Source organism: Phacochoerus africanus, chromosome 6 (genome assembly GCF_016906955.1).
Source record: "Phacochoerus africanus isolate WHEZ1 chromosome 6, ROS_Pafr_v1, whole genome shotgun sequence".
NCBI lineage: Eukaryota > Metazoa > Chordata > Mammalia > Artiodactyla > Suidae > Phacochoerus > Phacochoerus africanus.
This window is the reverse complement of record NC_062549.1, coordinates 743,965-769,725: the sequence shown is the minus strand read 5'-3', so window position 1 is coordinate 769,725 and position 25,761 is coordinate 743,965. Positions and strand designations below refer to the sequence as shown.

General features: G+C 67.2%; 1 protein-coding gene across 17 annotated transcripts in view; it reads right to left on the bottom strand.

Moving 5' to 3' along the window:
* PLEC (plectin) overlaps window positions 1-25,761 on the bottom strand; it is a 57,022-nt gene that overhangs the window by 17,100 nt on the left and 14,161 nt on the right. For 3 of the 17 annotated variants that reach the window (XM_047785444.1, XM_047785445.1, XM_047785454.1), the window contains 16 exons: window positions 5,925-5,986; window positions 5,672-5,686; window positions 5,438-5,527; window positions 4,482-4,559; window positions 4,286-4,378; window positions 3,317-3,483; window positions 2,527-2,642; window positions 2,332-2,438; window positions 2,131-2,250; window positions 1,941-2,036; window positions 1,664-1,791; window positions 1,318-1,411; window positions 754-908; window positions 399-669; window positions 240-317; window positions 2-163 (listed from right to left, as the gene is read on the bottom strand). In XM_047785444.1, the coding sequence (XP_047641400.1) occupies window positions 2-163; window positions 240-317; window positions 399-669; window positions 754-908; window positions 1,318-1,411; window positions 1,664-1,791; window positions 1,941-2,036; window positions 2,131-2,250; window positions 2,332-2,438; window positions 2,527-2,642; window positions 3,317-3,483; window positions 4,286-4,378; window positions 4,482-4,559; window positions 5,438-5,527; window positions 5,672-5,686; window positions 5,925-5,986 (1,832 nt within the window). Of the gene's footprint in view, window position 1; window positions 164-239; window positions 318-398; window positions 670-753; window positions 909-1,317; window positions 1,412-1,663; window positions 1,792-1,940; window positions 2,037-2,130; window positions 2,251-2,331; window positions 2,439-2,526; window positions 2,643-3,316; window positions 3,484-4,285; window positions 4,379-4,481; window positions 4,560-5,437; window positions 5,528-5,671; window positions 5,687-5,924; window positions 5,987-6,554; window positions 6,760-9,265; window positions 9,475-10,875; window positions 11,033-11,696; window positions 11,866-16,565; window positions 17,154-20,097; window positions 20,214-25,761 lie in introns of those variants that run through there. The other 14 variants (XM_047785446.1, XM_047785455.1, XM_047785456.1 and 11 more) reach the window with 13 other exon arrangements.

Sequence of the window (25,761 nt, the reverse complement as noted above, 5' to 3'; positions counted from 1 at the left end):
CCGAATAGGCCTCCTTCTTGGCGGCCATGTTGGCGTTGCGCTCGCTCCAGTCAAAGGCCACCTCCTCTTCCTCCTTCTCGCTCAGCCACATCAGCTCCTTGGTGGCAGCCGCCACAAAGCCATGCAGGCTCTCCAGGGACCGGAGGCGGGCCTTGGAGGAGTTCTGTGGGCAGGCGGGGGGCTGTGTCAGCCGCTGCACCCCCGCCGCCGCCCCCGCCCCCCGCCAGCCCCCCACTCACCAGCAGCTTGGCGTACTGCAGGTCCAGCCGACCCAGGCAGTCTCGGTAAGCGCCCCGGGTGGCCGGGGAGAGCTGGCCCTGCGGGCGACGAGGAGGGGTGAGGGTGCCGTGCCAGGACCTGGCCCCTGCCCGCTGCCCGCCCCACAGGTGCCCACTCACCTCGTCGGCGCGTGCCCGCTCTATCTTGGCCCGGAACTCCTCGATGGACTGGTGCAGGCCACGGTGGCTGCCCAGCTGTGCCTCCACGCTGGGCAGGTCCACACCCCACTCAGCGCCATCCACCCGGCGCTGGTTCTCCTCCACCCAGGCCAGCAGGTCCTGAAGGTAGCGCAGGGAGGAGTCCTCCAGCTCCGGGTGCCTCGCTGCGCCCCGGAGACGCAGGTTGTACTCAGTGCGGATGGCCACCAGGCGTTCGTGCAGGCGGTACACCCTGCGGGCGGGGCGGGCAGCAGGACGGTCAGCGGGACTGGGCTGCCCCACCCGCCCCCGCAGCCCCGAGAGGGGCATGGCCCACCTGCGGTACATCTGCTCGCCCTGCGGGTGCCGCCCGTCCTTGAGCGTCTGCACGTCGTTGAAGAGCAGCCGGATCATGCCGTCCGCCTTGTCCAGGTCTCGCTCCACCTCGCTGGCCCGCTGCGGCGCCTTGCCTGCTGCCAGCAGCCGCACATCCTAGAAGGCGGTCGCCCCCGAATCAGAGCCCGGCCAGCCCCGCCTCCCGCCTGCCTGCACGGGTCTCCCCCACGGCCTCCTCTCCTCCGGGCCTGGCTCTCTGCGGGAAGCGGGATCAAGTCCAAAGGCCTCCTCGGGTCCCAGGAGCCAGAGGCCTCCCAGCTCGTCCTCCTCCATGAAACTCGGGAGAGTTGTCCCCGAGAGCTCCTGCCCAGGCCCACAGTCCTGCCCCCGCTAGGCCTCCCTACATCCCCCAGGCAGCAAGGTGGGCCTCATGCCCAGAAGCCACCTCTGCCCAAAGCTAGCGGTCAGAGCTGGCTGCTCACCAGGAGGGAGGAGCGGCCGAGCGGGCGTGGTGGTTCAGGCGCCTCCCTCCCCGCCTCCCCTCACCCGGGGCCCCGCCCCTCACCGACTGCAGCAGGGCGTCGGCCTGGTTCAGCTGCTCCTCACACAGCCCGGCCTCCATCTGCAGTTTGCTCACGATCCGCTGAAGACACTCCAGTCTGCAGCCCAGAGCGCCCACGGGACCCGCCGTGAGTGGGGTCGGGCCGCCAGGCTCCCCGGCACTGACTGCAGCTCCCTCCGGCGCCCGGCCTCCCTGCCGGCCCTCGGCCACAGCTGAGCTGGCCCTGAGTGTGGGTTTCCCAGCCTGGGGGGGGGATTTCCTCCCTAGGCAGTGACTCACCCTGGGTGGCTTCCCTGCCACGGCGGGGCCCCACCCGCCAGCTGCCTCACCCACCCCAGTGCCCGCCCACCTCTCGAACTCGCTCCGGAGCTGCTTCTCGCGCTCCAGGATGGCCACGTGCAGCTTGCCCCACTCCTTCTCCACGTCCAGCGGGTGGTAGCCAGGGGGCATCTTGAGCTGGCCTGCTTGCACCGCTCCCTGTGGGCATGGCTGCTCTCAGGCCTGGGCCAGCAAGCCACCTGGGCCCCAGCCTGCGCTACCTGGAACAGCCCTGGTTCCCGCTCGGTGGGGAGGCCAGGTTTGCTGGCGGGGCCCACAGGCCTCCAGCTCCTGGGCAGCCCCCTCACCTCCAAGGTCTGGTAGATGCTCTTGGACCGGTTCTTGTCCGCCTCCTTGGCTGGGAGCTCTGTCTCCTTAAACTTCAGGAACTGGCACCACAGGACCTGTGGGCGTGAGGGGCGTCAGCAGCCACGCCTGGGCCCCTGCCGCCGCCGCCGCTGCCGCCGGCGCGGGACCCTGGCGGAGCACTCAGCCCACCTCGACTTCCTCGAAGCTGGAGGGGAAGCGGCGCTCCTCAAAGGCGGCCGTGTGCTGCCGGACCCACTGCAGCAGCAGCAGCACCAGCTCCCGGTACTCCTGCCAGCGCAGCTGCAGCTCCTGGGGGCAGGAGGGGGGCCGTTAGGCGCTGCCGAGGCCCGGCTGCCCCATGCCGCCCAGGACCTGCCGGCCGGCACTCACGTTGGCCTTCACCCCGTCCTGCGCGTCAGGCACGCGGGGCATGGCGTCGTACAAGGACGAGACGTAGGTGATGATGGACTTCTCGTCGGGCTGCGGGACATCCACATCTGCGGGGGCGGGGCGGGAGGTGGGGGGTGAGTGGGGCCCTGGCGGGCTGCAGGGCAGAGGCGCGGGCCGAGGGGCCGAGGCACGTACCCTCGGGGTCCAGGAGCCGGGTCACCCCCAGGTCCCGCTCCGCCACAGAGAAGGCCTGGTCCAGGTTCTCCAGGTTGCTCTGACGATACACCTTGTTCATGTCGATGAGCATAGGCCTGCGGGTAACGGGGTGGGTGGGGCAGGCAGGCGGGGACGCAGGAGCAGTGCCGAGGCCCACTGGGCAGGGCAGCACGCCGGCAGACCCACAGCAGGTCCCGAGCGCAGGGGACCCCTGCAACTGCCACTGGCCCCGGAAAAACCCCGGCCCCGCTCGTGCCCCGTCCTGCCCACACAGGCACCTTGGGCAGGTGCTGGGCCTGCTGGGCCTGCCCTCAGGAGCTCAAAGTCCCACAGAGGGCACAGGCCAGGGTGGGGTGCCAGTCGGCCTGGGCTCCCCACACCCCAGGTCCTAGGTGGGAGCTGAGGTCCCCCGAGGGCGGACCCCACCAGGGTCCAGCTGCCCAGGCCCCTTTGGGCAGCCACATGGGGGAGATGCTCACGGCTGGGAAAACCAGCAGCCCACAGTTCCCCGGCCTCTAGGAGGCCGGCAGTGCCTCGGGAAGAGCCCCAGAGCCAGGAAGGCTGTGGGTAGGGCTGGGCCTCCCTGCCCGCACCCTCCCCCAGGGAGGCGGGCTGGCACTGGGACCTGGCCCTGCGGGCAGCAGTTTCCCGAAAGCGGCAGGCGCCTTCTTGTCACATTCCTTGCCCCATCATGTTTGAAGTCGCCCAGCTGCGAGGCTGCAGGGGCGTCCCCAACCCACAAGCCCCTCGCTGGTCCCGGGCCGCATACTTGTGCCGGTGGATGATGGCGTTGAAGAGGCGGCCGTCGCGCCAGCTGGAGGTGAAGTTGTCACAGCGCAGGCCCTGGTAGCCCTCCACCATGCGCTGCGACCACAGCAGCAGCTTCTCCTTGGCCGTCATGTCCTCGGACTGTCCGCTCACCTGGATGTCTGAGATCTACACGCCGGGCAGGAGGCAGCCGCTCAGCCACGGCCGCCCACCCAGCGGAGGCCGAGCGGGGCCCGCAGGGGCTCTCGTCACATCAAGGGAGCTGCTGGGGCCTGCCACGCCTCTGTGGCCACTCGAGGCAGCAGCAACCAGAGAATGTCACGCCCCGAGCCCCCAGTGCTGCCAGGGTGGGTGCACAAATCGCACTGGTGGAGAGGGGGCCCAGAGCTCGCCCCCGCCGGAAGCCCCAGGCCTAGATGAGGCTGTCACAAAGGGTGGAGGTGGGGGGTGGTGGGTCAGCCCCTCTCTGGCCGCGGGCCAGGGTTGGGTCTCTGGGGGCTGGGCATGCAGGGCCACAGAACGGGCCCAGCCCTGCATGCCATCCCATCCTTCAGGCCTGGGTCTGCCAGCCTCTCCCTTCCCCCGCCCGCCTCTCCCTAGCTGTCTGTCTGTCGGCCTGCTCGCCTGTGTGAGTCAGCTGCCGTGCCAGCCAGGCTCAGCCTGCCCAGCTCTCAGATTTGTGGCTTCCTGTGCGGCTGGGCAGGGTGTGGGTGAGTCAGCCAGTGTGGCGGGTGCCTCTCCAGAACCTTCCCTGGGGCAGAAGGCTGCACCCGGGAGCAGAGAATGCATTCCTGTGCAGGGAGGCTCTGCGGGCCCTGCCCAGCCAGGCCAGAGGGGATGGGAGAGGCCTGGGCCTTCGGGCCGTGCAATCAGCTGGGGGCTGGGGCACAGGCGGCAGGACAGGCCTCAGCTCCCAGGCCACAGCCTAGCGGGGAGGGGTGTGGCGAGGGTCCGAGGGCGGCCGCGCTACCTGGAAGTGCAGGATGATGGTCCAGATCAGGCCGAGGGTCAGCTTGGGGTTGCCGTCGGCAATGTCGTCATTCCTGATGTTGACCAGCTTCACCTGCGGGAACCGGCCGTCCTCAGTCCCGCCCACGAGCCGCGGGGCAAGGGGCCCGGGGGCCTGCGGCCGGGTGGGGCGGCGGGGGGGGGGGGGGCAGCCTCACCTGGCGGTGCCGGAGGTAGTCCAGGGCGATCTGGACGTTCTGTAGCTTGTGGAAGCGCATCCTCCCCTTCTCCCGGGGCTGTGGGGGCGGCATAGCCGGTCAGCATGCCCGCAGCACCGCGCCATGTGCCCCGCGGCTGCAGCTCCCACCCGCCCTCGGACCCCGCAAGGAGTCTATGGCGGCTGGACAGAGGATCTTCCCCCGTGGGGGCAGCAGCCCCCTCCCCATCCCCAGTCCACCCCCCACCCCCACCCTGCTGGGAAAGCGGGCCACGGGCCCAGAGGCCAGGCCCAGCGGGTGCTTGGGAAGTCCGGCGGCCAGGCTGCGGGAAGGAAGGCGGGGGTGGGGAGGAGACAATGGCCGGGAAGCTGCAGGCGGAGGCCCGTGGCTTTGGGGAAAGGGGTCCTCCTGCCTGGCAGCGGCAGCCCGGGCGGGTCTCAGGCCCGGCCCCAGGCCACAGCGGGCAAGATGGCAGGGAGCTAGATACAGCGCCCTCCACCTGCCCAAGCGCCAGGCACGGGGGCTGGGGGCGGGGGGGGAAGGAGCCAGACGGGCCGCCAGCCCCGGTGAGCTGGGCTCCTGGTCTCAGGGAGCCCACGTGCCGCCAGGGCCGGCGGGCACCACCACTCACCAGGCGTGAGCTCCTGATTACGTCCCGCTCTCTTGGCTGCTCGGCCAGAGCAGGGCAAAGGGTAAAGGGCAGAGGTCAAAGTTCAGAGTCCAAGCAGCAGAGAAACCAAAGCAGAGCAGAGCACGAGGTTACTGTCAAGGCTCCGGCACGGAGGGCAGCAGGGCCGTGTGCCGCGGCGTGGGGGGGGCAGGGCCGCTCCAGGCCGGGCGACACTCTGGACCAGGAGGTGCGGTGGGGGCGAGGCCAGGCTGGACGCGGAGGGGGCACGTGGGACAGACCCAAGGAAGGAAGGCCGGCCGGGAGTGGGGGGACGGCGAGCACCTACCAGGCTGTCCCCCGAGAGCACCTCCAGGAGGGAGATGAGGTTGTGGCCGTCCCGGAGGTCTTCATACAGATCGCTGATGTGCCTCTGGGCCTGGAAGGACAGGAGGGCGGGCGGGCTGCAGGTCTCCAGAGCCACCCACGGGCCCGGGGGGGGGGGGGCAGGCGGGCACCGACCCCGGAGGGCAAGAGGCGGGGGAGGGGCCCCAGAACACACCAGCCCCCGGGAGGTACCTACCTCTGCCCTCCAGTGCTACAGAGAGACCGGGAGAGGCGAGGAGGAGGAGGAGGAGGAGAGAGACAGGAGGCAGGAGGCGGCGCAGAGGAGGACGAAGAGCACAGAAAAGAGCAGGTTTCAGAGGCGAAGGGGGAGCTCCCTGGCGGCCAGGGATGGCCGCGAGCAGGCGGGTGGCAGAAGGCGCGGCGCCTGCGTTGGGGCTGGAGGGCCAGGGCACCCTCCCTCACCCGCGCCCACCCGCGCCCCCACCAACCTTAATGAGGTGCTTGTTGACCCACTTGGTGAAGGTTTTCTTCTGCACACGGTCCCGCTCATCTGGAGGAAACAAGGCCAGGTGACCTGGAGCCTGGCAGAAGCCCCAAGAGCCCTCCGGAGGTGACCACCCTGCAGCCCCCGCGGCTGGTGCCTGAAGGACACCCGGAGACCCAGGCCCCAGTCGGCCAGGCCCCGGAGGGGCAGGGCTGGGATGCAAGGTGCCACTCCACTCCCTGGAGCTGGCAGCCGCGCCCGGGCCGCAGGTCCCAGCCTGCCCCACCCCCATGCAGGCCGCCTCTGGGGTTGAGCAGAGGTTCCAGGCTGGAACCCAGGACTGGGCAGGGATGTGGCGAGGGGGGAGCTCTGTCCTGCCAACAGGGCAGCGGGCCTTTCCCAGGCCCCAGAGGCCACTGGCAGCTTCCCTGTGCTGGGCATCGCCGGCTGCCCCAACCCTCCACCCTGGCAACTCTGCACTTGGGCCAGGACATAGCACACTGCCCATGGCCCCCGTACCTCCCAAACCCAGACCCTCGGTCTGCGCCCCACCGCTACTGGGGCCAGGCCTCCTGCCTCAGAACGTGGGTCCCCCCTGCCCCGCGTCCGGCCTGTCCACAGGAGTGCCAGCTACCTTTCTTGCCCTCTGAAGCCCTGAGCACAGCCAGGTAGAGGTTGTCCTCGGAGCTAGTTCTCTTCTGACCCAGGCCCTCCGGCTCGGGCACGCGGAGCCGGTGCTGGGACATGCTGCCGCCCCGCCCTTCGCCGCTCGCTCTGTCCCTCAGCCCCCAGGTGCTGCGCGCTCTGTGCCCCCCGCACAGGCCGCTGAAGCTGGCAGCTCAGCACTCGCACTCGTGCTCAGCTCGGCTTCGAGCGGAGTCGATGTGGCCACTCCCTGCTGCTGGTCTCCCCGGCGCTGTCCCCGCCCCGCCCTGCCCCGCCCCGCACACCCCCCGCCCCCCCCCCCAGAGGGAGGTCCCCGTGGCGCGGGAAGGAGGAAGGCACCCCTCCCCCACGGCCACACCCACAGCCACCAGAAACAGGAAACCCCGGGGTTTCCGCACCCGCCAGGCCTGCTGCAGCTCCTGGAGGGACGGGGTGCAAGGGGCCCTGGCACCCTGCACTGCACACAGACTGGTGCCAGGACCGCAGAGAACCACACGCCATCCCTGTGGCCCCTCTGGAGAAGGCCCGGGCACAGGGAGGGGTGCCTGAGTGTGGCTGGGCCCAGGGAGCCCACAGGTCAGAGAGCCCTGGGCCGGGCCTCAGCCTGCCCACCCCACCTGCCGGAGGGGCTCTAAGTAGGACCCGGAGCTGAATGCCACCTGGCTTGAGGGCCGGCTGCTCATCCTTGCCCTGAAGCCCCCAGATGACCCCTCCTCACAAGCCAACACGCCCTAAGCCTGTCCTGCCCCCACTAGGCTCTAGGCTCTGCTATGCCCCGAGGTCTAGTGCTGGGCTGGCCCTTCCCGAGCTGCCCACCAGGCAGGTCCCAGAGCCGTGCCCCATCCGGGGGCAGCGTGCACGGCAGGGCAGGAGGGGGCACATAGCTGAGCGCTGACTCACCAGGCAGGACCGCCCAGCCCTGAGCTGCAGGAACTCTGCCCCACGTTGGGGGTAGGGGGCGCTGGGGCCAGTGGGGGGCACCGCGAGGGGGCCAGTGAGTCAGGCACGGGGAGGGGTCCAGGCATGGTGACTCACAGGAGGGGAAGCCGCACCTGGGGCGGTGGGGGCAGGAGGGTGGGGGGCTGTTTGCAGTTGGGTGGGGCGCACAGATAGCAGCTATTCTGGGTTGTAAAGGTGGAGGGACAAAGGGCACAGGGGCGCGCCTGGCTCCCTCTGGTCTTGGACACGGCTGCCCAGGCCGCCTGGGAACTGCAGGAAAGAATGCACCACCAGCCACAGGAGTTTCCAGTCAGAATCTGGCTTGATGTGATCCAGCTGTGAGCCGCCCCCCCCACCCCCAGCCTGCAGGCCACGTTCCGGGAAAAGCTCACCCACCCCCATCCCTGCTGCCCCTCTATGGCCACGGGAGGGCGCCCAAACCCCATGGGCTTCAGGGGTGCCCAAGCTGGGAGCTGGCTGCACCCCCCCCCCAGGGGCACAGGCTGACTCACAGGCTCTGCCAGATGTCGGACCCCCTGCCCACCTCTGGAGAGACCCCTGGGGCCCAAACCCAGACGCTGACCTTGCTCTCAACAACCCCCACGAGACCCGCCCCCCCCAGACAGCTCTCTGCTCCCCTGGCACTCCGGAACCCCAGCTCTGATGCTGGGCTGGCCAGCGCCCAGGGCGGTATACCCAGGAAGCCTCGTCCCAGCACACCCACCTGCCCTCCCCCAGCCCCCTTCATTGGACCCCTCACGCCAGCAGGAGCCGCTGCATATACAGGCTGAGCCGTCCAGCAGTCGCAGGGGAGGGGGGTCCCTGCCTGCAGGGGTTGGGGCGTCACTTTGCTGTGGGGCACAGACACCAGAGGCCCCAGGGAATGAGCTGGGAGCGTGCAGCAGTGGACCCAGGAGAAGCAGGAAACTTGAAGCACCAGGGCATGATGTCCAAGACTTAAGTGAGCCCCCCCGCCCGAACCCCTTCTCCAGCTTCCTCTGTGCGGAAAGGAGCCTCCAAGGATGCTGTCTCATGGTCGAGGTCGGGGTCTCCCCTGGGGTCCCTCCTGCCTCTGGGGCCTCTTACTCCCGAGGTTCCCCCCCGCCCGGGGGCCTCAGAGCTCACCCTCCTCCCCCACCTCCCAGTGTGGGCCCTCCCGTGCACCGACAGACAACCCCCCTCCCCAGGCAGCCCTGGCGCCCCCAGCAGGCCGTGCTGCGGCACACTTCAGCTGGCCCTGCCTGCCCAGCACTGCTGCTCCTGCACAGGTGCCTGACCCCCGTCCTGCCCAGGGCAGCTGTCCCTCTGCCTCCAGTCCAGTGTCGCCTAGAGCTGCCCATAGCTCTCTGAAGAAAGTCGCTGCCCCTTTAAAGAAGTGCAAACAAAGGCTGGAGGTCCCACCACCAGCGAACGCGACCCTGGGATGGGAAGCCTCCCGGCGGAGAAGAGTACCCGCCCCCGCCCAGGGCAGCCCCGCCCTCGGCACCTCCCTCTCTGCCCTGCAGCCCAGAAACCGAGGCCAAAACTCAAGCCGGCCCCGCCCACTACCCCCTCCCCCCTCTCCGGAGGGAACAAAGGGGCAGAGGGGACCTCAGCCCGCCTTCCTCCCCAGGTGTTTCCGGAACACGCCTGGGGGCGGGGCTGTACCTGGGAGGAGCGCCACCCCCGGCCCAGCCCGGGCGGCTCCCACCCCCCCAGGGGAGCCCCCTCCGGAGCCACGGCCCCTGCAGCCGCACCCACCTACGCAGCACAGCTGCCGGTAGAGGTAGCCCCGGCGGGCCTGCTCGCAGCCCCCGTCCAGCCAGCAGGGCCGCTCCAGCACAACCCCCTGCGCTGGGAAGGCTACTCCCGCCCCCCGGGAGCCGGGAGCCGCCATGAGCCCGAGCGCCGGGGGTCGCCCGCCCACGAGGACAGCAAACAGGGCCGTGCCGTCTGCTCCTCAGCCCACGCCGCCAGGCCGCTCTGCCCTCGACGCCCTCCCCCGCCGCGGGCGCCTGGCCAGACGCGGAGAACCTGCCCCGAGGGCGCCCCGCCCAATGTGGGCCTGGAAGCCGCGCCCCTGCTTGGAGGGGAGGACTCGGCTTGGCCTGGAGAACCGGGGGCAGGGAGAGGCTGCCCTCCAGGACAAAGAGGCCTGGGAACAGCCCGGACCGCCGTTCCCCGGGACGACGCCCCCAGCAGGATTCCCAGGAGAGGCCGGGGGCGCGCAAGGAGCACGGGGGGAGGGGGGGGCTGAGAACAGCCGAGAACAGGAGGCGCCAAAGCCCCAGAGGGCACCAGGGGCAAGGGGCAGGCCAGGCCAGCGGCTGACAGGGAACCCCTCCCCACGTGGGGACAGGGGACAAAAGCAGGCCGAGGAAGGGAAGCCAAATGGGGGGGGGGGGTGCAGCCCTGGCGGGAGCGTTTTCACTAACCAGCCCTGCAGCTGAGTCACCAGCTGCTCCCCAGCCCCCAAACCACGCCTGGAGTCCAGAAGCCCCATCCTGACTCAGACCTCCATCCGGCAGGCCGGCGCCCAGGCTAAGACCTAGGCAGCCCCACTGAGGGCAAGCCCCCCACCCTACTGTATGCCCTGAGCAGGCCTGGACACAGCCTGCCTGTCCCCGGTGGTGGGGGAAGGGGCATTCCGGTGTCCAGAACCTTGATCCCCATGCCACCACCCGCTCCAGCTCGTTCCCTGGAGTATAGGCAGGCCCCACCAGTCTCCAAGGGCTCTAGCCCAGAGTGGGTGGGTGATCTGAGCAGGAGGAGGGCAGAGCACAGGCTGGCGGCTTGTCCCGAGGTGTTCCCAGGCCCTCGCCAAGGGCACTCAGGCACCTGCCTCACAGCTGTGAAGCCTGACCTTCCACGAGGCCGAGAGGCCCTGCCCAGGCCCCGCCCACCTCGGTGCCGCCGGGAGCTCTCCCAAGACGCAGCCCAGGACACCAGCCCTGCACCTGCCAGGGGCGGTTTCTGTGTTGACAGTCACCTGTGCTCACCCTGTCCTGAGAGCTAGGAAGGGGTCGCCCTTCCGGACTGGACTGGCCGCTCCTATGCTGCCCACGTGGCCCACTCTGCCCCCACTGTCCAGAGCAGCCCCCCAGCCTCCCCTTCACCCCCTGCCCAGTAGGGTGCTTGGGGCCCTGCCTCCGGGAAGCCGGCAGGGTCTTTGGCTCAGGGTGGGAGGCTGGGGGCAGGGGCAACGGGGTTTTCAGACCACGTGCAGGTTCTGGACTGGGGACAGGAAGGGCGGGCACAGGGAAATGCAGGGGCGGGAGGGAGGCGGCCCCTTGCCCGCCCCGCCCTAGGCCCCCTGACTTGGGTGGCGGCCAGTGACTGCAGCCCCAGGCGCTAGCCATCAGTGGCCTTACCTTGCTCATCCTGCACCCGCCGGCGGCCCCTGCGCCAGTGCCACACAGCAGCCAAGGTGACAACGTGGCCCACAACCACCAGGGAAGGAAACAGGCTGCCCGAGGGCTCCATGGCTCCGGGGCCGCTCGCGTGCAGGCCGGGCAGGCAGAGCTGCCTTCCGACTGCGCGCGGGCCGGGCAGCCCCCTCCCGCCAGGCGTGGAGGCCGCGGGGAGCCGGCGGCCAGGGACCGCCCCGCCTGCCACACGCCCCACCACTCGGCCTGCCCGGCGCCCCGGAGGCCAGCCCGCCGCCGCCGCCGCACCGCTGCACCAACTGCGCTCCCGCCCGCCCCGCTCCCTCCGCCCTCGGCGGCTCGCGCTCCCCACCCTCCCGCGGCGGCGGCGCCGGCTCAGCTGTCCCTGAGCAGAGCTGTCACGCTCAAGGTTAGCGGGAGCCTTAACCCCTGCTTGCCCGCGGCCCCCCCGCCAGGAGGAGGCGCCTGCGGGGAAGACGGCCAAACCGCAGCCCCCCCAGCACAGCCTGGGCCCTGGGCGGCCTCAGCTCCGTCCCCCCACGCCACCCCCACCAGGACGGTGACCGTGGTGCCCAAGCACCCCGTTCTGCCTCCAAGGGTGCCCCCTGGTGACAGCTGCCAGGTGCCCCAGCCCACACGGGCCTCTGCGCTCACAGCTGACCCAACCCCTCTCAAAGACCAGCGGCCAAGAGTCCCGAAGCCCCCCTGTGGGACAGCGGAGGGGAGGGGAGAAGGACACAAGGACAGGGCCCTTGTCCCCAGCCCCAGCTGGGCTCTCACAAGCTGTCAGAGGCTGCCCCACCTACCAGGCACAATCTTCATGGGGGCAGCGGCAGGAGCCCTCGGCCGACAGGGAGTGGGTGCGGGGTGTGGGGAGGGTCACAGGCCCCTTGGAGGTGGAGGCGGCAGCGAGCCCGAGCGGTGGCAGCGGCGGTGCCGTGGAGGAGGGCACGGCTGTCCGCTGTCAGCAGCACTGCCTGTGTCCGTGGGGGAGGGGGGTGGGCAGGGGGCCCGGGGGATATAAATATCCCAGGAGGGTAAGCAAGGCCCGTCATTTGTCCAGACTTAGAACATGACGTGCAGAGCGAGGGCACCGGGACCCACGGCCTGCGCTGGAGCCCAGTCTGCCTGGGTGGCGCCACCCACCACCACCACCCCCTGGGCTCCCATGGGCAATTCTAATAATAAGGAGCCTCCAGGTGACAGCGTCCACCTCGCACCAAGGCCGAGCACTGGCACTCAGACCGCAGGGGCTGGTGGCCCTGCGTGAAGGGATGCAGCCCCACCCTGCTCGCCCTACGGGGTGTGGAAGGAGTAGGGGGCGCTTGGAAAGGCGGCTGGGGCAAGGGGTCCCCGTACAAGTCACCGAACGCAATGCCCGGCCTCGAGGGATGGGACAGCCTCCCCAAAGTCAACCTCGGCCCCGAGACCCAGGCGCCCCCCCCCCCCACTCAGGCCGGGCCTCCCCCCCCCCAGAACCCCAGTCAGGCCCACGTCACATCCTGGACTGCCCCGGGCCCCTGTGTCCTCAGGAAACAGGACGTGGGGAGGGTCACGATTCCCGCCCCCTCCTCCAGTGGCCTGGACCCCCTCGGGCCCTACAGACAGAGAATTGCCATTTAGGGTTTTTACATCCCTTTATGTTTATCCCGCTAGTTGTTTGTGTGTGTTTGCTTTGTCTTTTTATGGTCGCACCCATGTCATATGGAAGTTTCCAGGCTAGGGGTCAAGTCGGAACTGCAGCTGCCAGCCTGCACATAGCTCATGGCAACAGCGGATCCCTAACGCACTGAGCAGGGCCAGGGATCGGACCTGAATCCTCACCGACACTACGTCGGGTTCGTTACCCGCCGAACCACACCGGGAGCTCCCCGGTATATCGCATTTTGCAGCACCTGCCGTGTGTCAGGCACCGTTCCCTCTTCATTCTCGCAGAGCGCTGGGAAGTAAGCCCTGTACTCCTGCTGCATCCTACAGAGGAGGAGACCGCGGCCCCGAAGGAGTGAGAAGCTAACCCTCCGTCACACACAGGCTGTGACGTCAGCCGGCAGTCCGCCTGCAGCAAGACACAGCAAAGCGCTGGGCCGCTGACCGCCGGGGTGGGGACGACGAGGGGGAAGGGGGAGGGAGGGCCAGGCCCACCCAAGCCTCCTGCCCATCCGCCTGTGCTTCAGATACTCAATTCTGGAGACTCCTCTGCAGCGGCCAGCTCTGGGGGTTGAGGCTGGGGCTGGGCTCCTCCTCCAAAGAGTCCGTGACTCAACAGCCAGGAGGAGAAGCAGCTCCTGGGGACCGAGTGCCCAGTGCCCCTCGAGGGGGACGGGCAGAGCTCTGCCACCCCACGGGGCGGACCTACGGCTCCCAGATGCCTCCACCCACGTCAGACACACCCCGGGCATCTCTGAGCGGGAGCTGTGCTCAGCCCCACATCCCCAAGGCCTGCCTCTCAGGGCCCCAGCCCCCTGCCCGGCCGGCCCTACCTTGGCCCAGCTGAATCAGCTCCTCCATGCTGTACCTGTCCATGGCTGCCGACCAGGGGCCAGGCCGTTCCCAGAGGCGACAGAGAGGCAAGGGAGGGAAAGCAGGAAGGAGGGGAAGGGTGGGAGGCAGGGGGAGGGCTGGAGCCCTGGCCTCCCCACCCAGCTCTGGGAGCGACTCCTCCTCGCGGCCGCCCCTTAGTCAGCAGGCCGAGCAGAGCCCAAGCCTGGCGGACCGACGGGTCAGACCAGCCCGCCTGCAATCCCCGAGCCCTCGGGGGCAGCCAGCGAGGCCACTACCGCGCCTCCCGGCCAGCCCACCCTGCCCCTCCTGGACACCCCCTTGCCCAGGCCCTCCCGTGCCTGGCACTCCCACAACCAGCTCCGTCGCAGCCCCCGGGCCTCCAGCCCTGGCAAACGTGACATCTCTTCGCCGTGTCCAGCCCGGCACTCCTCCAGGCGCTGTCCTGCCCAGCGGCCGCAGGCCCCGGGCAAAGGCACACCTGGATCCTGAGGTACCCTGCTTAGGAAACCTGCCAGACGTTGTCACCGCTGTGGCTCGGGTTCGATCCCTGGCCCAGGAACTTCCTCACGGGGGGGTGGGGGCCAAGGAAAACAACCTGCCAGAGGTTCAGAGCCTGCGCAAAGACAAGGCAGACACAAAGCTGGGGCTCACAGGGAGCAGACAGGACCCACACGTCCCAGTGCACAGAGGGCACCGCATGGCCACTCTGCACCTGACCCTGTCCCCAGGACAAGCGGCGTGGGCACAGAGGTGCACAGCGGGGTCAGGAGAAGCAAGCCCCTGGGGGCCACTGCATCTGACGGATAAAACGGGGGGTGGGGTGGGGCGGTGAGCAGCGCGTTGGCACACTCCCGAGGCGGGCGCTCAGCTGGCACCTCTCGTCTACGAGAGCATCAGTCCTTCCGAATTTTGAGCCAGGCAAGGTGGTACTGTTTGTAACGTAAAGGAAGGTCACACGTACAGGCCCGGACAAGCCCGTCCCTCCAGTTCTTCATCACACAAGGAGCCCCGAGTTCTCCTGCCGCCCGGCCTGCCTCCCTCCCTCCTGAGGGGCAGCTCTTGGCCAACCCCCGTCCTCGTCAGTTGGCATCGCCTCGAAGGACCCCTCCCTGACTGCCCCCAGATGCTGGGGACTCCCGGCCAGGGACTCTGCCCTGGGTCTGGCTGGTATGTGGCCAAACAAGCAAGTGGACCTCTTCCCACGTGCAAGAGCAGAGCACCAGGGCACAGAGTCCCACGCGGTGGAGGGGGAGTGAGGCACAGCAGGCACGGCCGGTGGCGGCCCTGGGGTGGGGTGGGGGGAGGCCACGCCAGCGAGCAGTGCAGCCAGCCCCCGCGCTGCCGACCCGGCCCTTCTCAGCCCAACTGGAGGGGCAAGAAGGGGCTGTGTGGCCCCTTGCTGGGTAAATCTTCAAATTCTGAGAAGCCGCCTAGCCTGCGCCGTGTGGAGCCGTGACCACCCCTGCAGACAAGCATGTGGCCCTGTGCCACACCCAGCACCCAAGGCACCCTGGGCGTCCTCCTGTGCCCAGAGTGGTGATCGGGTCCCGTGCTCAGCCCCGGAGGACAGAGGGGAAGGGAGCCCACGCCCGCCAGCCCTGACTCAGCCTGGAGCTGGAGCTCATTTCCTGTTGGAAACTCTGAGCTGCCACCAGCGGCTGCGGCCGGGAAGGGAAGACTGAGTCACCTCCGTCAGGGCCAGGGGTGCCCTCCCCTCTGCCCACTGCGGCCACACCCAGTCCCCCTCCTGGCCTGCGGCCAACTGCCGGCCCAGCCACCAGGCCTGGCCCCAGACAAGGAAGGAAGGAGAGAAGAGGAGGGAGGGGCCGGTGCTCGCCACACCCCCCACCCGGGAAGGGGGAGGGGGCTGGTCTGCCAGAGTCGGGCAGGGGCTGGGCACTAGCGAGGCCAAGGCAGGAAGCGGGCCCAGCCGACACCAGCCCCCAGCCTCTAGCCAGAGCTGTGAGTGCCCAGCCAAGCACCACTGTCTTGTGGGAGACACAGTCACCCCCAGGCAGGCGCTGCAGAGGCCACCCCTGGAGCCCATGACTTCACCTGTCCTCCCAGGCGGGCTCCCCGGGGCTTGGCCCCAGCCAGGCCAGCCCGAGCCAGGCCAGAGCTGGGGCTCCCGTTCAGCACCTGCACTGGGTCCCCTGACGCCCATTCATTCACCTAGCCAACTCCCACCCACCCTGCTGGCCTCACCCCAGGCCCCCTGTCCACCCCTCAGAGGCCAAGCTCCTCCCCAGGTAGGGAGACACGGAAGGCAGCAGGAGCCGAGCCTGCCTGTGCTGGGGGCTGGGCTGCCCAAGTGGACACCAAGGCCAGCGAGCCCAGAAGCAAAGCCCCCCAGCTCCTGCAGGGCAAGAGCTTAGGCACAGAGGGACCCCCCCCATTGCAGGGGCGTGGTGAGGGGGCGGCTGGCCACCCCTGGGACCACAGGACCTGCTCCGTGTTCTGGGATCCCGCTCCCACTGGAAAGGCTCTGTCTAGGCCTCAGGCTGGGCCCAGCACCCACCACGCCCTGGCCTCTGGCCCAGTGGCGGATGGTCCTACGTGGGGGTCTGCTCTTCTCCCTCCCTCCCAAGGCTGCCCGCTACGCCACTGCCAACCCCAAACCCACCAAGCACACAGTCACAGTATCACATCTGTGCCACACAACCACGGGGGCAGGTGTCCCTCCCCAGTGGACAAACTAACAGCTCAGCAAGGTCAGGCCATGACCCACATTGTTGGGGCACAGCTATGCCCTGCCCGACCCAGCACCTGCCCTGCTGCCCCCACCGCATGCAAAGAGGGCCTCAGGGCAGGCAGGTCCCTGGGGCGGGGAGAAGGCTGAGCAGGGCACAGGGACGAGGGCAGTGCTGGGCAGAGGGTGCAGGACAGGTCTGTGCTAACAGCTGGCCCTGCCAGTCCAGGCACTGCAAGCCCCACCCCTAGCCCCAGGGTGTGCCCAGGGATGGGCTGGCAGCAACCCGCCAGCTCTTCCTTGGCCTGGCCACCCCAAGGTCCTCAAGCTGGGAGGAGCCACGTGGCCCAACGCCGAGGCAAAGAGCACGCCACCTGCTGGCGGCAGCAAAGCTTTTACACACTTGCTGCCCACACCCAAGCCCACCAGGCTCAGACCTCGGCACCCCCTCCCATCCCCCATGCTGGGGCCAGGGCACAGCTACCTGTGGCTGGGGCAGGCTCCGGGCCAGGCCTCGCCAGGGTCCCTGGGGTGGTGGCGGGCACCACAGGGGGCTCAGGTGCCCCCTCCTCAGGCTTCTTCCGGCGGTAGACCCACCGCTCCTCCCGGGCAGGGTCCTCAGCTGGCAGTGGCCCTCGCTTGGGTGGGCAGCCCAGAGGGCCCTGCACGGCCTGCACGTGGGGGGGGCGGCGCGCGGGCATCACCATGGCGACAGGGCGGCGCACTCGCTGCAGAGAGGCGGGCACGATCTCTGGAGGCAGGTGCAGGTACTGGCGCAGGTGGGCGATGCCCTCGTTGGTGAGGTACCAGTAAAAGTGGCGCCAGGCGAAGGTCTCTCGCACCAAGCCCCGTGCCCGCAGGGAGGCCATGGCGCGCATGACGTGCAGGTTGCTGACGCCGGGCACGTGGGGGTGCAGGCTGCGGGGCCGCCGGTCCTTCTTGGCCACCATCACACCCTCGCGGAAAAGGACCTCGTAAATAGCCCGCAGCTGGTCCAGGGGCATGAGCATGCCGGCCACCATGGCTGCTGGGAGCCGGTGAGTCGGGAGGAGGGCGGCGGGCGGGGCACAGGAAGGAGGCCAAGGAGGCGCTCTGGGCACAGGGTGCAGCGGTGGCCGGCGGGGCAGGCAGGCAGTGGCACTGAGCTCAAGGACGCCGGCTCCGGGCTGGTGGGTCGGGCGCCTGGCTCCCGGGCGGGCGGGCTGGTGATCCTGCCGGCACTGCCGCCTGCCCACCGCTTGCGCGAGGCTCCCGCCCCGCCGGCTGGCCCTCCCGCCAGGACGCCCAGGCCGGCCCCCTCTGACTCAGCAGCAAGGGCGGCCCCTCCCACCCGCGGCCAGCGGGGGGGGCCCCTGGTAGAATGGGGGGCACCTCGCTCGCAGCGACGGCCACCCCCAAGGCAGCCCCCCTCCCCTCCCAGACCCAGAGCTCCGCGTCAGAAATGACATCAGTTCCTAAACACCTCCTTGGGGTTCCTAAGACTGGGGAGGGGGCCCAGGAGTCGCCAAGGACCAAGACTCCAAAAGGTGGCAGAAGGGCAGAGCAGAGGGAGGAGGGTCCTCAGGTCAAGGACCCAACTCGGGCTTGTGGACCTGGGCCTCACGGATTCACAAGGACCTGAAGGGGGTGCCGGGCTATGGGGGGGGGAGGGCACTCGAGATCTGAGGGAGGAGAGCTGGGGTCTGGGGGGGCAGAGGGGAATGGCTGGGGCAGCTGCTACAGCACACGGACAGGCGGGCTGCAGACACTACTGTCCATCCAGCAGGCAAGGGGACAGAGCCTCCACCACCAAAGGCCAGCCCCAGATATCCGCCGCCCAATTTAACACTTGCCATGCCAGGCCAGATCACAGCGGGCCAAGAACAAGGAGTCAGCCCAGAGCAGGGCACAAGTTGGGGGCTGAGTGGGGCCTCCACCCACCACCACGTCAGGCCAGCTGTCGGAGGCCAGAACCTCTCAGCTGCTGCAGGGAATCAAAGTCACCACGTCTCTGCCACCCCAGGCCTGGTGCCCCTGCCGCCAAGAGACACCCCACCCTGGACAGCCTGAGGGCCTCTTGTGGGCCAGCTGGACAGACCCAGAGGAGCTGAGCACTAGAGGAGCAGTGGGCCCAGGTGAAAGGGGGCCCGAGCAGCCTGGAAGAGGGGCTGCAGGTTCCACCTGAGGACCCTGGAGCCTGAATGGGCCACACCCAGCAGTCACCCCCCAGGGCCCCCCTAAGAGTAAGTGAGGCTCCAACCACGGAGGTCCTTCTCCCCCCCCACCCCGTCCCCCCCGTCCCCCATCCTCCCACTCTGTGCAGCACCCACCCACAGTCGCCCCGCTCTCCCCCTCCTCGGAGCTGACACACCCATCCCGGAACTGGTTATAAATAGGGCGGGGGGGGGGGGATCCCGAGGTGGGAGGCGCCGATGGGCAGGCGGCCAACAGGCAGCGCGTGGGGGCGGGTTTGTGAGGCCGTTACCATGGCGCTGCAGGGCCAGCTCCCAACACGCGCGCACACGCACGCAGACACACGCGGAGTTGTGGCGGGGGGAAAGTGCAGGCACAGCCAACTGTCCCCACTGCCCGGCCCGCCAGCTCCCTGCGGCGCCGCTCTCCCTGCACCCGCCCCTCCAGCCAGCCGGGCGGGAAGGGAGCCAGCCCCGCGGGACTCCAGCGGGAAGAGGCCCGGCAGGCGCGGGAGTGAGGCAGCGGCCACGCCTCCTCAGCCTGGCGGCCCGGCGGGAACCAGCACCAGCCGTGGTTTCAGGCCAGTGGCCTGGCCCAGCCCTGTGCCCACGGAAGGCCCACGGCTGGCCTGTCCCTCAGCCCCCCCCCCCCGCCCACTGCACAGCCGCACACTGACCTCTCCCTCCCCGCCACCCCGTACATCCCAACACCTGATCCCCTGACTTAACCTCCCCAACCCCCAAGCCTCCCATCAAACCAACGGCAAAGCATGTCCCCCTCCCCAAATAATTCCAAGCCACGTCCAGGGCCCCCAAACACTTAGACCTATGCTCTTGCCCCCTCCCAGCCACGCTTGCACGAGTCTCTGGCCAGACCCCTCAGCCCATCACTCTCCGCGCCTTCCCCGGCGGCCGAGGACCGCAACTGAGGACGCCGAGAAGAAGGACCGCAACTGGGGACGCCGAGAAGGGGGCGGGGCGCGGTGGGGAATCCCCCTCCCTCCCACCAGCCCTGCCCTGGCGGGGGGGGAGGGGAGGAGCAGGGACGAGCCAGCAGCAGAAAGTTCCGGCCCGGCCCGCCGTGCCCGCCCCTGGATACCTCCCTCTGCCCAACATCCCTCCTCGTGCCCGGGCAGGGGCGTCCCCCAGGTCCCAGGGCTGGGAGAACGGCCCTTTCTGCCCTCCCCCACCCTGCGGAAACCGCAGCCGCAGTTGCTGATTCAGCACAGGGTCAGCCGGGGCGGGCAGGCAGGGGGCCCCCTCCGCCCCCATTCCAGGCCCCTCCAGGTCTCCAGGGCAACCAGTCGGGGCCCTCGGGCAGCCCCCAGGCCCCCCTCGTCCCAGAACAAAGAACCGCAGTGTGGACTTGCCCAGGGCCAGCCCTCCTGGCGCCTCCCCGCAGTGATTCCCCAAGGCCCTCCCTTGTCCCCTCGGACGCTGCGGGGCAGGCCGGCAAGCGGGGCGGGGACTCAGGCGAGTAGAGAGGAGAGAAAGTGCCTACCAGACCCGCAGCAGAGGCCCGCTCCCACCTCCTCCCTGCCCCGCCCCCACTCGCCGCAGCCGCCCGCCCCGCCCCCCGACACTCGCTGCAGGGCTGCAGGGCTGCAGGGCTGCAGGGCTGCGTCTGGAGTCCCCCCACCCCCTACCCCGCCAGCCCCGGGCGGACCCTGCACCAGTCTTTGAGGGGTATAGGCCTGGGATCTCCTGCGGCTCCAGGTCCCCACCCGCAAGGCTGCCCTCGGGGCGGCAGAGCCCGACCACTGCCCTGTGGGGGCATCGCCGTGCCAGAGGTCACTGCCCGGTACGCCTCCCATGCCCCCGCTCAGTCCCCATCCTGGCCCGCACCTTTGAGGGAGCTGATCTCATGCTGGATGGCTCGCGAGGGGTCCATGTCCCCGCCGGGGCTGAGGGCGGCGTCGCTGCCGCCAAGCAGAGCCCAGCCCCGCACCGCACTGCCCCGGCCAGAGCCGCAGCCTGGAGGAGGAGCCGGGAGGCGGGGCTTGCCGGCCGGGGCGGGGCTTCAACTGATCGAAGCGCAGGGCCAGGCCGACCAGGCGCATGCTCAGGTCGTGCACCGCCCCCACCGTTCCAGCCCCTAACTCCCGGTCGCCTGACCCCGCTCACTCCCGCCGGACTGCCTGGCCACCAGCCTGCATCCAGGCGCCCACCGCAGCCCACAGTTCCCGGGCCTCCGCCCCTGGCCACCCGCAGAGCGCACTCCTGGCTGCTTGTGCATGTGGCTTTCCTGGCCTTGAAGTCATGGTCACTCATTCCCTGCAGGAGATACCCACCGGTCTGTGCCCCCTGGCGACCTCTGGAGCCAGCACCCTGAGTGAGGAGGGAAGGTGGGGCCTCCTCTGCCAAGCCCCCCCCTCCCCCATCCTGCCTGCCCTGGGCTGGGGGCCCTCTCCACCCATGTGCACCTCTGGGTCACCTTGCCCCATCCTGACTCAAAGATACCCTCCACCCTCTGACCCCAAAGATGACACATCCAGCTGCTGCTCCCCCGCTCAGCAAATCTCCACCAGGATTGTCCTGGGACACACGTGTTTTCCCAGCCCTGTGGAGGCACCATCTACCCCATGGTGGCTCAGGCCAGCACCCCGTGACCTCACCCCACAGCCAGACCCGCAAGTGCTGGTGGCACCACCTTCCAATCTGTCCACCTGCCAATAACTGTCCAGGCCCTGGCACACCTCTTTGCAGCGTCCGCACCACCAACCCTACTGCTGACAGGATCAGCCTCCCAGGCACAGCCTGTCACTGCCTGCCCCCTGGGGAGACTGTCAGGGCTGGCACTGCCAGGGTGCCATCAGCTCTGCCTCGTGGCGCCGCAGGAAGCCAAAAGCAAATGCGCAAGGAGGTCCCATTGTGGCTCAGCGGAAACAAAACTGACTAGCATCCATGAAGACGCAGGTTTGATCCCTGGCCTCCCTCAGTGGGTTAAGGATCCGGCACTGCCGTGAGCTGTGGTGTAGGTTGCAGATGCGGCTCAGATCTGGCGTGGCTGTGGCTCTGGCGTAGGCCAGCGGCTACAGCTCCGATTCAACCCCAGCCTGGGAACTTCCATATGCTGAGTGTGGGGCCCTAAAAAAAAAAAAAAAAAAAAAGCTACGGAAAAACTTGCACACCTAAAATCAGTGCTGGTTCTAGTTTTTAAACTGCACGTAATCGATTACAATTTTTTTTTTTCTGCTTTTTAGGGCCACACTCACGGCACATGGAGATTCCCAGGCTAGGGGTTGAATCAGAGCTGTAGCTGTCAGCCTACACCACAGCCACAGCAACGCAGAACCCAAGCCGAGCCGCGTCTGTGACCTACACCACAGCTCACAGCAATGCCAGATCCTTAATCCACTGAGCAAGCGAGGCCAGGGATTGAACCTGCAACCTCGTGGGTTCTGGTCGGATTCGTTTCCGCTGCGCCGAAATGGGAACTCCTGTGATTACAATTTTAAGCTACTGGAAAGGTGAGGATAGAAAAGCAAGGACTGGGGTAACAGAAGGACCAGGCCACTTCAGCAGCTCTTCTCACTCTGTGGGACCTCGCGGACGGGACCGTGCCAGGCCCCCGGCCCCCTCAAGTCAGGCTGCCCACCCATGAGTGGCCACTTGCAAACGGGCTCATGGAGAAGGGGTGGCCCCAGGAAGAGCCCCTCGACAGCAGCCATGTGGCAGGGCCCAGGAAGTGGGGTGCAGCCACAGCCCCTGGACAGATGCCACGGGGCTCGCTAAGCCTGTTCCTTGCTTCCTTTTCAGAGCAGGCTTCCCAGAGGAAGGGGCAGCTGAGCAGGGAGGAAAGGTGGGCTGCAGCTGGCCGGCCAAGGAAGAGGGGCGCACGTACAAAGGCCAAGGTTGGCCAACCCCAAAGAACGTGGGGAGGGGCCTGGAGACAGAGCTGCGGGTGGGGACCCTACTGGGCCAGGGAGGTCCCTCAGACTCAGGACGAGGACCTGGGGCAAGAGATGTGGGCAGTAGGTGGGTGAGAGGCAAAGGGCCTGGCCCTCGTGGCAGTGCCCAACTGTTACGGTCCGGCTGCCCCGGAGACCTAACTCTGGGGTCATCAAGAGGGCAGGTGTCTGACCTGGCACAGCTTCCCCAGCGAGGGCCCTCTCAGGTCCCCTGGGCCGGAGACTCACGTCCTGCGCAGGGCCGAACCCTCTCGAAGCTTTCTGCACATTCACACCCTCGTGGGCCCCACAACCTGAGCCCCAATGCCACAGCCAGGCCCCCCTCCCTCCCAGCCCCTCCGCCTGAGCCAAATCCCCTGCCCCCACACACCCCCGCCTGCCATTCAGATCACCACCTGTTCCCACGGCTGGCCTGCCTGCACCTAGCCTCAAACCTGTGCCCCACCCCAGGCAGCCTGCCTGCCCTGCTTGGGGGGCAGGTGATCCTGTGCAGGGGTGACATGGGACAGCTGTAGCCCCTGCCAGCAGACGCCTTCCACATAGCTCCCCCACCCCCACCGCGATCACCCGGGGCGGCCTGGCCCAGGGACACCGGACCACAGACCATGCCTGTAGTGATGGGCCCTGCAACCTAGCTCCCTGGCGGTGGGACCAGGGGCCTTCTCATCTTGCCCCATCCCATGGCCCTGGCCCTGGGTCAACCCTCACCGTGGGGAGGCCGCCCGCCTGAGGCAGGAGAACTTCCTCCACCTGGGCAGCTGCTGGGTGAGGACAGCGAGAACTCAGCCCGACAGCCACCCCGTGCAGCTCCGCCTTGGAGGGCCAAGTCCACAGCGTTGTGGCTGGGGGTCTGGGGGTCCTGGTGAAGGCTGGGGAGGCAGAGAGGGTAACCTTTGGGGCCCCGCCCAGCTCTCCCTCCATGCAGCCCAGTGCAGAAATAGCACCATTGCCAGGTGTGCACCAGAGACCTTGGGCCACCCCTACATTCCATCCATTCAGAGGTCCCATCATTCTGCCCCCCCCCCCAACCTCCCAGACCTGTCCTCCCACTGTCTCCACCACCTCCCTTCTCCCGGCGAGGACAGCGCCAGCCTCCGGGGCCCACCCTCCAGCTCCAGGCGCTCTGCAGACAGCAGTCAGAGGGCTTTCCTGCCCAGACCAGGTCCTGGCACGGCCCTGCTGCCACACCTGCTCCAGCCCCGGGGGTCTTGTCCAGCTGGGGCAGGGCTGTGCTCTCACGCAGAGACGCTGCTCTGAGCCCCTGGGGCACCGCCTCCCCACCCCTGCACCCCAGGCCTGGACACAGAGGCATCACACAGGGAAACCAGGCAAGAATCCTTGCAGTTCACAGATGGGGTCCCTCCGAGCAGCTCTATCAGTAGAACTTCATTAATAGATCAAAGTAGAAAACCTGTTTGGGTTTTTTTTTGTTTGTTTTGCCTTTTCTAGGCCACACCCGCGGCATATGGAGGTTCCCAGGCTCGGGGTCTAATCGGAGCTGTAGCCGCCAGCCTACACCAGAGCCACAGCAATGAGGGATCCAAGCCTCATCTGCAACCTGCATCCATGAGGACACGGGTTCGATCCCTGGCCCTGCTAAATGGGTTAAGGATCGGGTGTTGCTATGAGCTGTGGTGTAGGTTGAAGATGTGGTGGCTGTGGTTCAGGCCGGCAGCTACAGCTCCAGTTCGACCCCTAGCCTGGGAACCTCCATATGCTGCGGGCGCGTCCCTAAAAAGCAAAAAAAAAAAAAAAAAAGGGATAAACAACACGTCCTCCTGTGCAGCATGAGGAACTATACCCAATAGGCTGCAATAAACCTCAAGGGAAAGAATATTTTAAAAAATAGTGCTTAATATATATATATATTTTTTTGTCTTTTTGCCTTTCCTTGGGCCGCTTCCGTGGCATATGGAGGTTCCCAGGTGAGGGGTTTCATCGGAGCTGTCGCTGCCAGCCTACCCCACAGCCACAGCAACGCAGGATCCGAGCCGCGTCTGCGACCTACACCACAGCTCACGACAACGCCGGATCCTTAACCCACTGAGCGAGGCCAGGGATCGAACCCGCAACCTCATGGTTCCTAGTCAGATTTGTTAACCACTGCGCCACGATGGGAACTCCTGCTTAATATTTTTAATGTTCACAACGCAGGATATAAACTACCTTGGATTAACATAATAAAAATCAGCCCGAACTTCAGTGTAGAAAGGTCGGCAAGCGCAAGAACCAGATGCGGGAGCTTCACGTCGCCAGATGCAACATCACCACACCCCCGCGGGCAGGGGACCCGCGGCGGGGCTGGAGCTGCGACCCCGCCCCACTGGCCACTCGGTTAATAATTGCCTCCTTTACCGATCACATGATGTTGTATCGGCTTGGTGAGGTTCTGTTGTTTGCCCGGAATCACAGCACTGGGTGCTGGCAGGTGTAGGGCATGAGACCTTCCAGGCGCCGCTAATACCTTGCAAATAACTTGGAAACTTTTAAAAAGATTGTGTTTGAGTCTAGATACTCATGTTGCAACAGAAGAAAGGCTGGGGAAAAAATGTAATTGTAATGTATACATGTAAGGATAACCTGACCCCCTTGCTGTACAGTGGGGAAAAAAAAAAAAAGATTGTGTTTGAGCAGGAACTACACCCCCAACCCCAACAGTGAAGGTCCTACTGGCTTGTCGCCTCCCCAGCCCTGCACAGTGGAAATCACTGTTATTACTGGCTCCCTGTTTATCCCTCTGCAATTTCTTTACATAGAACGTCGAGCCAATGCAAACATGATTCTAGGTTTTCCTTTTTTTTTTTTTTTCCGCCTTTTTAGGGCCGCACCCATGGACTATAGAGGCTCCCAGGCTAGGGGTCCAATCGGAGCTGCTGGCCTACCCCACAGTCACAGCAACACGGGATCTGAGCCGCGTCTGCGACCTACGCCACAGCTCACGACAACGCCGGATCCTTAACCCACTGAGCGAGGCCAGGGATCGGACCCATGTCCTCATGGGTGCCACTTGGGTTCGATCTCGCTGAGCCACGACCCTTTTAACACAAAAAGTGACGCCTCGCATGCACTTTTCTGACCCTTGCCTTTCGGTGCCACTGCACCCGGGGGTCTGCGTCCGCCCTCCCTCAGGCTGCAGGTTGCCGGCCTCTGCTCTCCACGCGCTGCATTTTAGGTCTGACCTTTTCACTGGCCTGGTTCCCACAGCTTCACCCATACAATCCAGAAATTCTGGTTTCCGGATTTTTGCCAATCTGATAGGTGATTAAAAACGACACTTTGGTGTAGCTGGAGCTTGAGGTGTACACACTGTATGAGCCAGGAGTTCTGTTTCTAATAGCTATAGACACACAATGATGCGGCTGCAAAGCTCTTCAGCACAGCAGTTCCCACCACCAAAAACCAAACCAAAACAAGCATAATGGTCCCTGAGAGGAGATTAGTTTAAATAGGACACGATTGCCATACAAAAGAATACCGGATGGGGAGTTCCCTTTGTGGCTCAACAGAAACGAACCCGACTAGAATCCACAAGGACATGGGTTCGATCCCTGGCCACGCTCAGTGGGTGAAGGATCCCGCGTTCGTTGCTGTGAGCTGT